Here is a 16976-nt window from a genome sequence, read left to right on the forward strand (position 1 = left end):
TAATTAGTGTTTGCTAGTATTTGTTTTGGATGTATCTCGTCCAGTACTCTCATTGATGGCAAGTCTCATCGGCTCTCTAATCCAGCTTTAATTGTTTTCTGAAATATATGAGTGTTTTTGAACCTTTTCTTTCTCTTCCTCATTTGGTAGACTAATAAATCAAAACGTGGATGGGCGGGGTCGAAACATCATGTGCGAACGCACATTTCCTAGCCTCATTGTTGTAGTATCAACTCATTTGTTAACTAATTTTTTGATCAGGAATGTTGTTTCGAAAAATAATTCTTCTTACAATAATCTCGTTTCTGATTTTTGTTATTTTCAGTTTTTGAGGTTCAACAAGATTTATAATTCTGAATTTTTCTTGAGCAATTTTTTTTTCCAAAATCTGAAGGTTGAATTTTTGTTTAATATATATTTTAGCATTTTATCAATTTCACAAAATGCGTCTTCCTTGAATTGCTATTTTCAGTCACTGGATGTTTTCAATTACTGATAAAAGAACTGAACTTCTTTGTGAAATGTGTTTATTATAATTTTGAACTCATTATATTTTTTATTTCGCAATTCTTTTTAATGGTTGCTTTGTTTGTTTTTTGTGCGCTTTTCATTATGCGTTTTATGTATCATTATTAATGCTGTCGATATGCTAAATAGTTTTGTTGGTTTGTACTTGCTTGCATCATTTCCTAAAGAGTTTTTAAAATAAATTCAGGCGTTCTTCCTGCGACTTTCAAATATTTTAGGTTTCTAGTGGTTTACTTTACAGATTTGTTGTTTCCAATTTTAATTTAGCCGGAATAATATTGCTTTTTATTTAATCCGCATGTTTCTTGTTTCTTCAAATTCAATTCGTAACTGCTCTTTATTTTGTCCTCCAAACTTTATGGTGATTAAAGAATTCAGTTTTTATTTTTTAGTTCCATCCAATGTGTGCTTGTGGTTTAGTTGTTATTGTCGCTGTGGTCCAACACTTCCAGTCGTTTCAAGAATTTTTTGAAAATCTTTTTGGTGCTGCATTTTTAGTCTTCTGAGATAGCGTTAAAATAGGAAGTGCATAGGATGAAAATAATGGAACTACTTCAATGAACAAATTCTACAAGCTGTAAGAAATGAATGTGCTCTTTCATTTTTTTATTTATACCGCTTTTAAGGGATCGAGAAACCATTTGAAATGTGTTTTTTAACCAATTGACAATTATTAGGACTTTTTTTTACTTTCAGAATAATTATCTTAATATGACATGATTTAGAGTTGTTGTTTCCACATCATCGTTTTAGACGCCTCTAAGCTGTTTTTAGTTGCAGAAGCGTTATACTCACTTCTGCCGATGAACTATGTAGAAAGGCAAGATACTGTCACGCTAACTAAGGTGAGCATGTGGATGTTAACGAATTATTTTTTTCAGTCGATCAGTAGAGCTCAAGCAATATAGTGACGATAATCATTGACAGAATAAAGTACCAAAATTTATATCTGTTGTTATTCTTCCTCATTTGGCGCCAGGAATAACTTTAGTTCTAACGGGTGCACCATAAACTGGCCGGTTATATTACATATCCTGTTTCAAATGTCGAAAAATTCTCACTTTCGAACATTCAACTATTTCTTTGATGACTCTTTCTGTGACTACTCGTGTTTTCTGAGTCACTAAATAGTCGACGATGTCATAGAGCGCACTTCGCTTGATCTCCTTGTTTCTTACATCCACTGTCGCATCTGAGAAGTCAAACACTCGCTTGCACTGTTGAACTTTCGCTATTAGAGCTTCCTCTCTTCGCCCCTCCTCTTCCTATAATAGCGTCTCTTTTAACACTATAAATGAGCTAACCGAACTACCATCTCCTCGACGACGCGTACACTTTGTTTCCCGCCTCTCAGCTTCGACGGGCAAAGAAAACTTGCTCAGAATTGGCTCTGATCAGACTACGCATGTCCCCTGATCAGAAATCAAAGATGGGTCTGCTAAGAATGATATTAAACTTACATTTCATGCTATGGACATTACTGGACGTGAAATACTGGAAGGAACTCGTTTTGATCTATTATAAAATGCACTGTATAGTTGTCAACAAAATAAAGTGTTATACATAAATTTATTTGAGAGAAAACTTCGATTTCAGCTGAGAGCCGGGACATGCGTCTCTGGGAATAATTTGAGTCTAAATAACGAGTTATGCAAATTTTTAGGCATCTGGAAAGCTCTGTAGTGCTTGAGGGGTGCCTTCTAACAAGCTCATCTACTTCAGAATGCTTAAATAATTTTTTGGCATTTTTTGTTTTGATTGTTAGCTTTAATTTTTTGTAACGAGCAGCGAGTAAACAACATACATTAATTCACTTAGCGTCTTTTTTCCCAATTTAGCGTAAAATAGTTCCTACAGATACAGTTCTAAGAATTGCTTTAAAAACAAAATTTTGCTAAAAGTTCACAACAATTGAATCGTTCAAGAAAGAATGCTGCAACATAATTAAAATAAAATCCAAACTGTTTAACATAAGTTATGGCTGGAGGGTTTAGATAATGATTGAGTTTTGCACTGGTTCGTAGTTGATCATTGATTTACTGTAATCGGAGCTGGCTATTTCAGTTGTCTTCGAGTATTTTACCAAATTTCTATTCTATTATTATCAGCAAGTGGTAGCATTTGTCCAAAGGGTCATCAGAATAATACAAAACAGTGGTAAGTTTAATAAATTTTGTTCCAGTTTTCATAACAAAATGCTTTACATTTTGACAACAATAGGTTTTCTCATATCAACAAATAAAATACCTATGTTTCGTGTGGGTACTGTCGGCTTCGTATTTTCCCACAGCACTCAATTTTTAGGCTGCTGAGGAATTGAAAAAAAGTGTTTTAATAGCACCAAGGAAATCTATTCAGTGAATTAAATTTTCCAGTCACAGAATCAGAGTTCTCTATTCAGTAATAAATTGCTAATACTCATTTTCAGTCTTTCGATCTCACTTACATGACATCGTAATATTATTATAGTGTCGTTTTAATTGAAATAATCGTTCAACGTGTTCATATTAATACAGTCTGTAATTACAGGAATACAGGCTAAGTAAGCCTACTTGGCGCATAGAAATAAGTAACCCTCCCTCGCTTATCCTTGGAGCTGTAAAAGGAGCACTCTTTAGTTCTGCTTTAAATATACTATATTCAAGTTTTAGTATAGTGTTTGTGCATTGGATTAACCATACCAGAAGTGATGATTGACGTAGGAAAAATGCAGTTGCCATTCGAACTTAATGGATGTCCGTTAAAATATCATTAGATAGAGAGTGAAATTTAAACATATAATATCTAAACATTTGGAGCTTTGTACGAGCTCTGTGCATAAACTCGCGATCTTAATTCAATTAAATCGTTATATTTCAGGGAAACTTGGTTAGGTCGAGTAAAAAAAAGTTTGCATAATCTTTCGCGTTTAATTAACTACGATAATATTTGACGGCAGTCATTGCAAGGTTCGAATCACCGTGGAGGCTTTTCTGCACCCATAAAACATTTCGAAGCTACACCCCCTCTAAATTAAATTGCCCCCCCCCCCTGTTGTTTGGGAGCAAGTCATCCGACCTTGGTCGGTTTGTTTCTACATTTCAGACTTATTTGATTCTTGTGCTAATTTTAGACTGCAGATCTGCTATAGCACGTTCTGCTTCAACATTGTTTTATAAAAATTGATAAATCTTGACCGATCAAGATTTGTTTGTCAGTCAATAATTTCTCAAGAGTTTGAAATTTAATACATATGTTATTTGTCGATTGATAATGCACAGTGTCAGAAAAATGTGACCGAAAAGGGAAATTGAGAGGAAGAGGTGGTCAATCATGCATTAAAAAGATGGGAAACCTTTTGTGTAGTCTTAAATTTCGTGCTTCTGCTAACAGATGCAATTTTTCTTTTGATTTTTTTTTTAAATTTGCTTCTGCAATTGCTGACTGCTAAAAAATGAAATAATTTGGTGTTCCTAATAGACATAAGGCGATAAAAAAGACTAGTTTTGGTCTCATAGGGAAATTACTATAAAAATAAACGAAATCTATTGGAGCGCCGTGTCTTTTTAATCTTTTCGGTTTTTGTTTTGTTTTTTTTTGCATGTCAATTAGAGACCGGTCAATTTTCAAACAAAAGGTTCTTTGACGACGAGCCTCATTTACAGTCAAAAGAGGCCCATTGAACAAATAATTTGTTTTCAAGGAATCACTCAGATTTTTTTGCTATGACACTGTGTTCGTAATTTTTAATTGATAATTAATTAATAATTGTGCTTCCTGCGTAATCACAGCGGAACAGTATTAGGCTACAGCGTCCTGTTCGCAGCTGTACTTTTTCTTCCTATTCCCCGCATTTCAGACTGAACTTTTTATGAGCAGAATTGCTCTTTTTTGTGACTATAGCCACTTCTTTTGCTTCTGAAACTTTCACGTGATACCATCATTGCAGCCAACATTTGTCAGACTATGGTCAACCTGAAGCTATGCTTAATTAAGTGCTCATTCTCACACAGACAGCTTGAAGGAGGCAGGGGATTGAACTCTCAATCATTGGGGTGTGAAGCACGCACCTTACCTCTAGGCGATCACGCCTTAATGAAAGTTGAGTTTGTTTTCGAGTTTTAAATAATTTCATGATGTCGTATGGCATCGACTTAATGAATTAGAGTGCATTTGGTTGCATAAGAAGCAATTGGCTGCAGAAATAAACCTATTTCGAGCTCTGAGTGGAAATCTAATGACTGTTAAGACTGCTAAATATTTTTTGTTTTTTTTTTGAATTTTAGCTGATCTGATCGACAGTCCAGCTGATGACTGGAGCCCTATTCTTTCTACTGAACCAAACATGAAGCTGGTTAGCACTTTTATCTTTTAACTATTGGTTTTATGAATTCGGTGCAACGAGTATTCATAATTTTTAAAAAGTTTTGTGGATCTTATTTCTTAATTTTGCTTCCTTTTGAAATCTTATCACATAGTCCTGTATTGGAAACTCTCACTTGCATTGAGAAGACGTTCACTTGATCAGAGGAAGGTTTCAGAGAAAAAGCTTATGGTTTAAATGGCTTCAAAACTTTCTTCTCGCACTTCTACTAAGTTTTTGGTCTTTGCTGTATTTGTCGTTTTCATAGTCATAAGTTTTATTTTGATAAGTTCTTGTTAACTTATGATTGACAGATATTATAATCAAATTCTAGTTTAGCATATTTATTGATTTTCGTTGAAAATTCATCAATTTTATGGCTTTGATACTATGATTTTTTAAAAAAAATTTACTCGTTTTAATTCATGTGTTGATATTTATTTTTTCTTGAAATCGCCTTGGTACTATAATAAGAATCCAATTTCTGTTAGAGAAGCAAAATGAAAATTTAGAAATTGTTTTCAATGAAAATTTTTTCTAATGGTTTCGACACTTTTTTCTCAATTTTTCTTCGATTTTCAGTTTTTGCCTGTTCTTTACCTCATGTGGTCGTAAAAACTGATCTGAATATTAAGAGGTCTCAATAACTGCCAATTGATAATTAGATAAACTTATTCAATGCGGTCAGTTTATAGCTAATAGTCCTAAAGTTTATGACATTTTTTTTCCAAAGATTTTAAATTTTAAGCTTTTGTTTTTCTTCATATTTATTGTTCTTTTAGTCAACTTGTAACCTATTGCCACTATTGAGAGGTTTTCTTTTCTAGTGTAACCATTAATGTCTCTATTAATATGTCACAACTGATGCTCTGTTTATTGGACAATATGCGTTCTCAAAAGAATTTTGTGAGTGGTCAAATTTTGTGTTTCGTTTTATCTTCTTTAAGCACTTTCGCATTAATAACAATCCCAATGATTTTCAAATGAGGCACAAGTGAACTTATTTAATTTTCAAGTTGAGTTTTAGTCAAACTAGTATAAGTAATAATTGAAATAAGAATGTTTAGTATTCAGATTATAGCTTAAGATTTTAATAGCTTCAACGCTTTGTTTTCGTAAATTTGTTTTGCAATTTTCTTCTTTTTAGTCCATTTCTATGGTTTAGTCTAAACAAATAATGGTTATTCTAGTTTCTTAAGTACGTTATACCAAATTTATCAAGAAAATATTATTTGAAAGCTGATTTTTTTGAAGACTTTTGAAACTATTTGGTTTAAAACATGTTGATGGAGTTTTGAACTTCATCTCATATTTCTTATTGTCGACTTGTTACTTAGTCTCGTCAAGGACAAGTGCCGTCTGCTTTGTAGTTAGGAAAAAGATTGTGTGGCTAAGGTTTTATCTCATTGTACTGCGACTCTGTTATTAGGTGCTTTTAGGTTTAGGTATTGAGTTTTCGCCGTAAATTTTGTTCTGTTCTTGCTTTTTTTGTGTTTGTTTTTTTTTCTAGTAGTTCTGTTAATGGCACATCTCGTGGGGGCTCTAATGCGGCATGGTGTTATGTACTTCATTTATTAGTTCGTGTGTATGACGATCTTTTTAAACTCGAACATCTATTTTTGAAGATCTTCATTTGGTTGACAATTAAGTCAGAAATATAAATGAGCTCGGGTCTGAAAATTATTTGAGAACGCACAATACTGAGCCTCTTTGTTTGATTATAAAACTGTCAACCATATCTATATGCTGAAAAACTTAACTGAATTGAGACTTAAACTAAACTATTTTGTAGCGCAGGTTTTGACCTCTGAATAGTCTTTGATTCCTTCACCTAAAAAATATTGGTTGATGTTGCAGCCCACTTCAGCAACAAGAGCCATCAGACAGCAAGAAATAGCTTTGAAATTGAAAAAAAAAACTTGGGACCGAAATTTTGTGCAACCCCCATTCTTTGAAGGGAAAACCTGAGCAACCCGAGGTTATGGCACACGGATAGGGTTACCTCTCAGCTACACATGGACCCAATAGAAGTGTTTGCATCAGACTCAAAAATGTGGCTATTAGCACTTATGTGGTGCAAAATTGGCGTTTTTTTTTATTTTGTCTTTTATTTCTTAGTTTCCTAAGTTCTTTATTTTGTGATATTTTAGCTGTTCTTTAAAGGTCAAAAACCTTATATTTGAGTTATTTTGGGCTACGTAATAACCATCTGTGCTTATGTCAATAGAAGTAAAAATTGCAGTAATTTGACATTTACTATGTAAACAATGACCTAAATCACTTTCTTGAGTAACCAATCAGAAACAAGTAGCAATGATGTTATAAATGATAAATATTTGATTATTTAACTAAACCGAATTGTTTGAATAGTGAAACTATATTGTATTCAGAACCATTAGAAACTGTTATGCAGAGCATTTGCGTACCAGATTAGACTAAAATTTGATTTTTTTAACAACCTTAGTCTTTTTTGCGAAGTTTTGCTGGATCTTAAGATCTTGCGAGTTTAAGTTAGTCGAGCTTACTTAACGAGAAGTTAGCATTATAGCTAACACTGGCTGAAGCCTTACACACTTCTTCACCAGAACACAGCTTATCACTGAAGATTTTCTCAACTTCAGTCAACAAATTTAAATTTACAGTCGTTTAACACGTCCGAGCGACTAATTGTTTCGACAAGATTATTAGTCAATCGAGCCGTGTGAAGAACCAGGCTGGCGTAAAGCTCAAGAACCAGGCTTTGATATTTCGGTTCCGCTGAGATTCTTGAGCAACGGCAACCTTTGGTCCGCCGACCCGGACAACACGAACAGCAACGAATCTTCGATTCAATTTGGTGGACCAGAACGAAATCTTTACTATGACTGGAATGAGCCCCGACAGACATTGGAAAGCGACTGACTACAAGATGTCAGGCCAACTCACGAAACTAGAAATCGCGCAAGCTGAACTGCTCAAAACATTGGATGGACACTTCGCTGATGTGAAAGGTCACTTGGCTCAGAACAAAACAGTATCTGCAGAAAAAGCATGTTAATGTTTCTTCGAAACTTACGATCAACTTGAGGAAAACAGAAAACAGCAGAGTTTACTCTCTAAACCAAAGTATTTTGAAAATTTCGAAAGTGACACCAAGAGTATCTTAGAAGAAAAGAGCGATGGGTAGTTCTGCGATGAGTAGTTGAAGAGGTGCCCTTTCTCCGAGACATTGAAATTTACCCTACTGAATTCGTTGGCTGACGGAAAGACACATTACGAGCATACAATTTAGCGGAAGCTCCTAAACCAATTTATTATGAACTGTCAAAGTTGGAAAAGAAATTGAAGGCAGAAAAAACGACTCCGAAAAACATACTTTATGTAATCAAATGGAAGAGCTAGTAGAAAAGCTAGATGAGAAGTACACAGAATGGTTTCGAATAACAAGGCCAGAAGTTCCCACAAGAGTTTTTGGATTTCAGCGATATTAGGAGTGACTATATAGACCTGATCAAGCTGTACAGGCACATCAAGGATTGTGGAAACCAAACATCCCAAAACCAAGAACCCAAACGAGATTCTAATTGATACGGGAAATGGAGCAATGGAAAACGTCGAGGATAATGCCGAAGTCTCTTGCAGACATTCTGCTACACTCCGAAGCGGAAGGAGCCCAGTATCGCCAACTCGCAATCATCGAGAAGGCGACAGATCGACTGAATTGAGCTCGAAAACCTAAGAGCTAAGAAATAAACAGCAATGACTGCGAGAGCGGCAATTGGAGTTAGAGCAGGAGCGTGAGCAAATAGAACTTTATCGTTGGCAAGGAGAATTACTTTTACAGCAGCAACGGTAACAACGAGAACAAGAATTACGTTTACATCAACAATGAGAACAGGAATTACGTCTCAAATTGCAGCAACAAGAAGAACTACGTTTGCGACAGCATGAGCGAGCCCCTGAAAACGAAAGAAAGAAAGCTGAAGCCGACGAAGATAAAAGACGTCTGAAACTTGAGCTGACCAAAGGAAGTTCAAGGGCATCTGGATCAGTGGCAGATGAGATAGAAAGTGATGGATCAAGACGCAATCATGAAAGAACAGCCGGTGGGCAGAATCAGTGGCTCAACAGTCTCTCCCTAAACGGCCACTATCTCCAAACGTTGTTATCAACCCTCCAACGATTGTCACACAGGACAGAGTCGACAAACGTTTCAGCAACCACCCGAAAACTACCCCGCCGTTCCAACCGGGTGAAGGACTTTTCTCAACGCAACTGACAGAACCGAGCTTTCTCAGGAAACCAGAAATCCATAAATCAATTAGAGTAACAGACCCAACAGCGCCGTTGACAAGGACGATGTTTCAGCAGCAACGAACGTCAGCACTACAAAACATAAACAGCAGTCAGAGTCCTGTTAACAACTCCCGAAACAGATCTGCCGAGAGTGGAAACAGAAGTACAGTGAATCAAACTACTCCCCAAATCATTTATCAACCTGTAAGGAGCGGTGATGCCAGTGGCTTGCCAAAGCTAAAGCTAACTGAGTTTTCAGGAGATCCTGTGGAGTGGCCAGAGTGATCAGCGAGTGGTATCAGCGATACGGAAAAGATGAAATACCCGAAGACCAGGCTCAGGTGTCAAGCATAAGCAGCAATATCAGGATTGGGATTCAGCTCACAATCGTACTATCATGCTTGGAATACACTCTGTGAGAAGATCAGATGTCTTGTTCAACGCTCAATTCAAGAAAATACATGCTCAACCTCCAGTTTGGCACGACGATTCTACGATCATCGTCAATTTTGCAAATGTGTTTGCGAATGTGGTAAGCACCCTAACTCAACTTGGATACACATCCGACCTAGAATCAGAAGGAGGGCTAAGTTCAGCAACGAGGAAACTTTCGCCGCAACTGAGAAAACTGTGGTTGCAGTATATGCAAGATCGTCGACTACTGAGAGGCAAACTGATTGTTTTCAATGAATGGCTTGCCTCCAAAGCACTAATTCATGAGAACTTGTTAGCACAGTCAAACTCGTCGTTTGACAGAAATAACTTTCAAAGCTGCGATAAGCCGAAGACGAGTACCTTTGCTTCAAACGCTGAAGATTCAACCAAACCGAAGAACTTCGTTTGTCCCTTCAAGGACGGACAACACCCCATTTGGACTTGTGAAAAGTTTAAATCGATGAAAGTAAATGAACGACGAGAGCATGTCCAGACGTACCGACTCTGGCTCATTTGTTTGAGAACAGGTCATCTGTCGAAGGACTGCAAAAGCAGGACATGTAGTGTACCCAACTGTGGAAGGCGACACAACCGACTTCTGCACAGCGAGCCCTCGAAGAAGGAGACAACAAAAAATGTTTCAGATGCTACAACAGCAGTAGCAACTAACATCACTCAAAGAGGACTCCCAGTGGTGCCAACCAACTGACAAACAGAGACTTAACCCTAAATGTACTAGTAATGAGTGATTCAGGGTCCTCGATTTCATTTGTAGAGAAGTCAGTGGTGTCTAAACTTCAACTTCAAGGCCGAAAAGCGTCCTTATCGGTAGCAGGGATCCGTGGCTCACAAGATGGCAAGACTTCAATAGTGCCGATAGCTGTTTCAGTGCATAAGAGGTCTCGACCATTGATAACGGTGCAATTTTATGTGCACAAGAAACTGATGTTGGTTGACCAGATTGTGGAGCTCCAAGAGCTGAAAGACCGTTACCCACACTTGAGAAACTTTCCAAATCGGAACCACAATCTAAATGAGGTTCAAGTGATTCTTGGACAAGATTGCTACGACATCCATCACCCTTTCCAAATCAAGAAGTCAAAAAAGAAAGCTTGACCATGGGCAGTGAAATCCAAAATTGGCTGGGCCTCAAGTTGTCCGCTACCAGCGAAGCAGGCAGCAACTCTTGCCACAACAGCAACGTCAATTGCAGATGATAAACGATTAAACGAGTTGAGTAAGTGGTGGGATATCGAGTCTTACGCCTCAAACTGTGATGTCACCGGACATTCGAAAGACGAACAACGGTCAATCAAGACGTTGGAGCAAACAACGCGATTCAACGGTGAAAGATACCAAGTTGGACTTCTGTGGCGAGAGGACGAAGTGAAATTAACAAACAACTTCTACTCTGCAATGGGTCAACTCAAGTCCCTAGAAGGACGCCTGAAGAAAGACGAAACGCTAAAAAAAGCGCTACCAAGAAACCATTGACACGGACGTCAACGCCGTTACGTTCGGAAAGTTGATCAATCCGAACTGAACCAAACTAAAGAAAAACTAAAGAACCAAACTAAAGAAGCAATGGTATTTGCCACATCATCTTGTCATTAACCCCCATAAACCTGAAAAAGTCAGAAGGGTCTGAAATTTAGCAGCAAAGTATCAAGGCTTAGCCCTTAATGACAAACTTCTATCTGGAGCAGACCTGCTGCAGAGTCTGGTCGGAATTATTTTTCGCTTCCGAGAACACCAAATAGCTTTATCAGCCAACATAGAAGCAATGTTTCTTCTAATTGCTGCCCCAAGCGATGACAGCCGATGTCTCTGATTTCTTTGGCGAGAAGTCCCTGATCTAAAAATGGAAGTTTACGAGTACACACGACACGTTTTTGGTGCGAGAAGCTCGCCGACTTGCGCAAACTACGCTGTGCACCAAGTGGCGAAAGATAATGCAGTCAACGACGGAAATCTCGTCAGAACGGTTCAGAGAAACTTCTACATGGACGACTTCCTGAAGTCAGTCGGAACCCCTCATGAAGCAATCAAAATCTACCAGAAAGTCACAGACATCCTTTGCAAAGGTGGATTCAATTTAACGAAATGGATAACAAGTGACGATAAATGGAGACACGTCAAAGGTGTCAAAAACCCTGCCGACATCGGAACTCGAAGAATGTTCTTTGAAGGACTCAGGGAGTCGTGTGGCTAAAAGGGCCGGCATGATTGCAAAAAGATGAACAAAGGTGGTCAGAGCCGTTGTGTCTAGAGAACGAAATTAACTCCGAGCAAGCTATCAGTACTGTAGCGTCAGACACTTAACTAGACCATCAATTTGACTTGAGACGATACAGTACCTTCAACCGAACTCGAAACTTCATTGCCTTCTGCATGAGGTTCAAGACGAAGCAGAAGGGACCCCTTAAATGCGGTGAATTTTATCAAGCAGAGCAAGTAATGTTTCGATTTGTTTAAAACGAGAGCTTCCCGAACGTTTCAATGTCGATAGCAAACAGCAAAATCTTTAAAACATTGAACATCGCTAAACTGTCACCTTTCATAAAGGAAGATAGAGCAATTAGAGTGAAAGGTCGCTGAAGCATTCAAACCTTGATTACATTGCGGAGCACCCAATTTTGTTAACAGCGAAACATCCACTTGTAGAAATTCTGTTGGAGAAAGCACATCGAGATAACCTACATGAAGGCACAGAGTATGTGAGAAACATTCTTCAACAAGAGTTCTGGATTGTTGGATTGCGAAACGCATTAAGAACAATCAAATCGAGATGTATCAAATGCAGACACAGGAACGCCAACCCAATCCACCCACCGATCGCAGACCTACCCCGAGAACGACTAGATGAACACTTGTTCCCATTTACCCATTCCGATGTTTGAACTCATCGAAGGGAAGTTCCTACGACGTGCCTTGAAAAGACGGTGCTTCCTCTGCACTTGTCTAGCAACGAGAGCAGTGCACATCGAAGTCGCACAGTCATTGGACACCGAGTCATGTCCAGCTGCAGTGAAAAGATTCAGTGCAAGACGTGGCTACCCAAGTACCATCATCAGCGACAACGGAACATATTTCGTTGGAGCAGCCAACGAGCTGAAAGCATTCATGAACGAGTGGGATAAAGCTAAGATTGAGGGTGACTTACTCAGGAAAAGATTGTTTGGAAATTCAATACAACTGGAGCCCCACACCTTGGTCGAATCTGGGAAAGACTGGTTCAAAATAGCAGGAAAGTCATGATTGCAGTTTTTGGACAACCGACGCCTTACCGACGAGGTACTGAGCACAACAATGTGTCTTGTAGAGCAGATTCTCAACGCGAGACCCCTGACAGCAGTAAGTGACGATCCTGAAGAATTGACGGCACTCACACCTAATCATTTTTTGTTAGGACGAGAGAAAACGAGTGCACCATGCCATCCAGTGAACGCTACCATGATGTGAGAAAATCTTTCAAAACGGCTTCAGCATATGCCGACATGATCTGGAAAAGATGGACTCGTGAAAAGATGGACTAGAAAAGATGTGCGAAACCTGAAAGAAAGCAAGTTAGTTTGGCTAGTAGATGACTCTTTGAAACGCTGTGAGTACAAACTGTGACAAATCATTGAGATCTTTACTTGTAACGACGATGTGGTGCCATCAGCGAGAGTCAGAGTGGCGCATTGAGAACTGAACCGGCCAGTCGTGAAGTTAGCGCCAGTATTCTACGAAGGTGTTTCCGAGATCGAAAACAGGGCCGGCGATGTTGGCGCCACTTCAAATCAGCAACAAGAGCCATCAGACAGCAAGAAATAGCCTTTGAAACTGAAAAACTTAGAATCTTTCGAAACTCAAACATGGTCAAAACTGAACATTTTTACAAGTTGGGACCAAAATTTTGTACACCCCACGCCGATTTTGGGAAGGGAAAATCTGAGCATCCCGAGGTTATGGCACACGGTTAAGATTACCTCTCAGCTACACATGGACCCAGGAGAAGTTATTGCATCAAGTGTGGCTATTAGCACTTATGTGGTGCAAAATTGGCGTTTTTTGATATTTTGTCATTTATTTCTTAGTTTCCTAAGTTTTGTTTGTGATATTTTAGCTGTTCATTAAAGGTCAAAAACCTTATATTAGAGTTATTTTGGGCTACGTAATAACCATCTGTGCTTATGTCAATAGAAGTAAAAATTGCAGTAATTTGACATTTAATATGTAAACAATGACCTAAATCACTTTCTTGATTAACCAATCAGAAACAAGTAGCAATGATGTTATAAATGATAAATATTTGATTATTTAACTAAACCCAATTGTTTGAATAGTGAAACTATTTTGTATTCAGAACCATTAGAAACTGTTATACAGCGCATTTGGGTCCCAGATTAGACTGAAATTTGATTTTTTTAACAACCTTAGTCTTTTTTGCGAAGTTTTGCTAGATCTTAAGATCTTGCGAGTTTAAGTTAGTCGAGCTTACTTAACGAGAAGTTAGCATTATAGCTAAAACTGGCTGAAGCCTTACACACTTCAGCACGAGATTGAACACAGCTTATCACTGACGATTTTCTCAACTTCAGTCAACAAATTTAAATTTACAGTCGTTTAACACGTCCGAGCGACTAATTGTTTCGACAAGATTATTAGTCAATCGAACCGTGTGAATAACCAGGCCGGCGTAAAGCTCGAGAACCATGCTGTAATTTTTTGGTTCCGCTGAGGTTCTTGAGCAGCCGCGAAAGTTGATCTAGGTTTTACCGAAGGTAAAAAGTCTAAAAACGTTTGCGAAACAATGTGAAAGGATTTGGGGCTCCGAACAAGCGTACCACGGTTAATTGTTCTTGAGCCTCTTTTCAAATTTCATGTAGTTAAAGTTTGTCGTTTCCTGATGAGATGGTTGTTTTATCTTTTAATACCTCCATAAACGAAGAAAACAATAAAATTGGAAAAAAATACAAGCAACTAAACGGAATGTCGTGAAGAGCATGAGCTTTCGTTGAACTCCTTGGAAACAGAGTTTTCGATTCTTTCGAGTGCATATGATAAGGACCTGATTACCAGATTACTGTTAGATTGATACCAATAAATTATTACCGAATGTGAACTTATTGAAATTCACTTAGTGCTGTTTTACATATGGCAGAAAGATACATTTTGCAAAAATTGGCTGTTCTGAGATTTATGCTGTATTAAAATTTTTCTAACAGATATTGTCCATACAACCAATATCTCTAAGAAACAATATCTGTAAGAAATATCTATAAGAAACAATCCCAAAAACATATATTTGTCTCTGGAAAAACTTAATTTTTACCTATCTATTGTTCCAATGTTTTCTATGCCTCCCAATTACAATTTATGTAAGGTTACATAGCAGGTTCCTATGTAAAAAAGCAAGTGCGCATGGGATCGTAAAACTTATATGCCAACTAAACTTATGTTTTTCAGGATTAGGTATATGGGAAGGGATGAGAGAAACTGTTGAGCTACATAATTTTAGTTACAAAAAATATTTTTCATTTAGATTTGTAACGAGCTATGTGTAACGAGCTATTTGTAAGAGCTATGGGATCTTTTCCGTTTGTGCCCCCCAGTACGTTATGCTCCCCCCAGTTACAGAGCACGTGTCATTACATAGCAAATCATTATGTAAAAATATTGCACGTGCCTCTGGGGGTTGCAAATAATATGCACCCAGTAAGCTGGGCGGGGGTGGGGGGGGCACAAACGGAAAAGATCCGAGCTATATAATGTAATTGACAAACTACCACAGAACAAAGCATCAGGTTTTGGATTCCTACCCTCATGGATTTTCAAATGTTGTAAAATATTTATTAGAATCCACTTAGAGTTTGCTATTCACGATGGTATTTCGAACAATGTTTTTCCAGATGTCCTAAAAAGTGTATGTAACTCCAATCTATAAAAAGTTGATCCGCTTGACTCGAAGAACTACAGACCAATTTCAGTAGCATCAACTCTGGCTAAACGTTTTGAAAGGCTGCTACTCCAACAAACGCTAGAATATAATAAACCAAAAATCATTTCACTTTTCTGAAAAACAAATGGTCGATTTAATTAAATAATTGTCTTTATTTAATTAAATCAATGAACAAACTTATAGAACAAAATAAAACATGAATTGGCATTTTTTAGATCTAGCTAAAGCTTTCAACTCATTTTCTCACGACATTTTATCAAGAAAATAGCGGAGTACGGGTTTGGCATGGAATCGAAAGCTATGCTAGAATCTTTTCTATCTAATAGAAAACAATGCGTTAAAAATGGAGCTATTTATTCAAATTGGGAAATTGGGTGACAACTAACCATGGAGTCCCCCAAAGAACAGTTCATGGAAAAGATGCGCATCACATTAAGCATTTTTTATAATAATGGTAATATCTTAAAACCGAAGGTCAGTTGTCGTTATCTGTGCCTAATGATTAAAAATTTTTTGAATTTTGACGCTGAGCTAGACAAAATGTTGACAAAGGTGGCGAGTGCTATCAGGTCAATGTACTTAGTGAGACATCTTTTACCGTTAAAAGCAATAATTGTACTTTTTAAATCTTTAGTCGTGTCTTATTTCAATTTCAGTGCACTTTTCTTCCAATCCTTGCCCGCTTCATCACTCCATAAAATTGGCGGGAACATTGGGGTACTCAGGTTTGCCATATTTGTATAAACAAATTGAAAGCTCAAGGGGTCTGCTAATAGATATAATTTTAACTGCAAAACTCTTCATTAAAAAACTTCTCTTCTCAATTTTTTTGCAACTTTTCTGATTTGATGAAACATTACAAAGAAACCAGTCAAGTATCCGAAAAAACTCCTTTAAAATAAATTTCGGAAAATAAGAGATGAGACAAATTTGCCGAATTGTACTGTTTTTTTCCAAATTATAATTGTCAATCTAAATGGAGTGACCGATCAGTAATCAGAAACTGGATCTTCTCCGTTTGTGCCCCTTACCTCCCCCCTTCTTAGTGGGCGCATATTATATGCACCCCCAGAAGCACGGGCAATAATCTTACAATGGTTTACCGTGTAATGCCACGTGCTATGTAATTGGGGCAGCATAATGTACTGGGGGCGCAAAAGGAAGAGATCCCGGAAATTTCTTGAGAAAGCGGAACAAGCTAACAATAAAAATCGGGGGAAAAACAAAAAAAAACAAAAAACAGAGAAATAATTAGAGAAACGATGTAATAACATGAACGTGTTCCGATAGATAAACAAGCTCAAGGTTTCAGAAGTTATTTCTACCAGTAATTTAAGGACCAAACTTTTCGGATCTTTTCCGTTTGTGCCTTGCCCCCCCCCCCCCCCCCCAGCTACTAAGCTGGGGGGGGGGGGGGGGGGTGAGGCACAAAACGGAGAGGCACAAAGATTT

At 37.7% G+C, this 16976-nt stretch overlaps 2 protein-coding genes across 5 annotated transcripts in view; one reads left to right on the forward strand and one right to left on the reverse strand.

The window, feature by feature from the left end:
- LOC142348788 (serine/threonine-protein phosphatase 2A 56 kDa regulatory subunit epsilon isoform-like) overlaps window positions 1-16976 on the reverse strand; it is a 31481-nt gene that overhangs the window by 13085 nt on the left and 1420 nt on the right. For all 4 annotated transcript variants that reach the window (XM_075400305.1, XM_075400290.1, XM_075400298.1 and 1 more), the window contains exon 3: window positions 1590-1793. In XM_075400305.1, the coding sequence (XP_075256420.1) occupies window positions 1590-1793 (204 nt within the window). The remainder of the gene's footprint in view (window positions 1-1589; window positions 1794-16976) is intronic.
- The window catches only part of LOC142340350 (uncharacterized), a 139896-nt gene that overhangs the window by 12893 nt on the left and 110027 nt on the right, over window positions 1-16976 (forward strand). The gene's annotated exons all lie outside the window — the stretch shown is intronic.

This window comes from Convolutriloba macropyga, chromosome 1 (genome assembly GCF_964194025.1).
Source record: "Convolutriloba macropyga chromosome 1, txConMacr16.3, whole genome shotgun sequence".
Taxonomy (NCBI): domain Eukaryota; kingdom Metazoa; phylum Xenacoelomorpha; order Acoela; family Convolutidae; genus Convolutriloba; species Convolutriloba macropyga.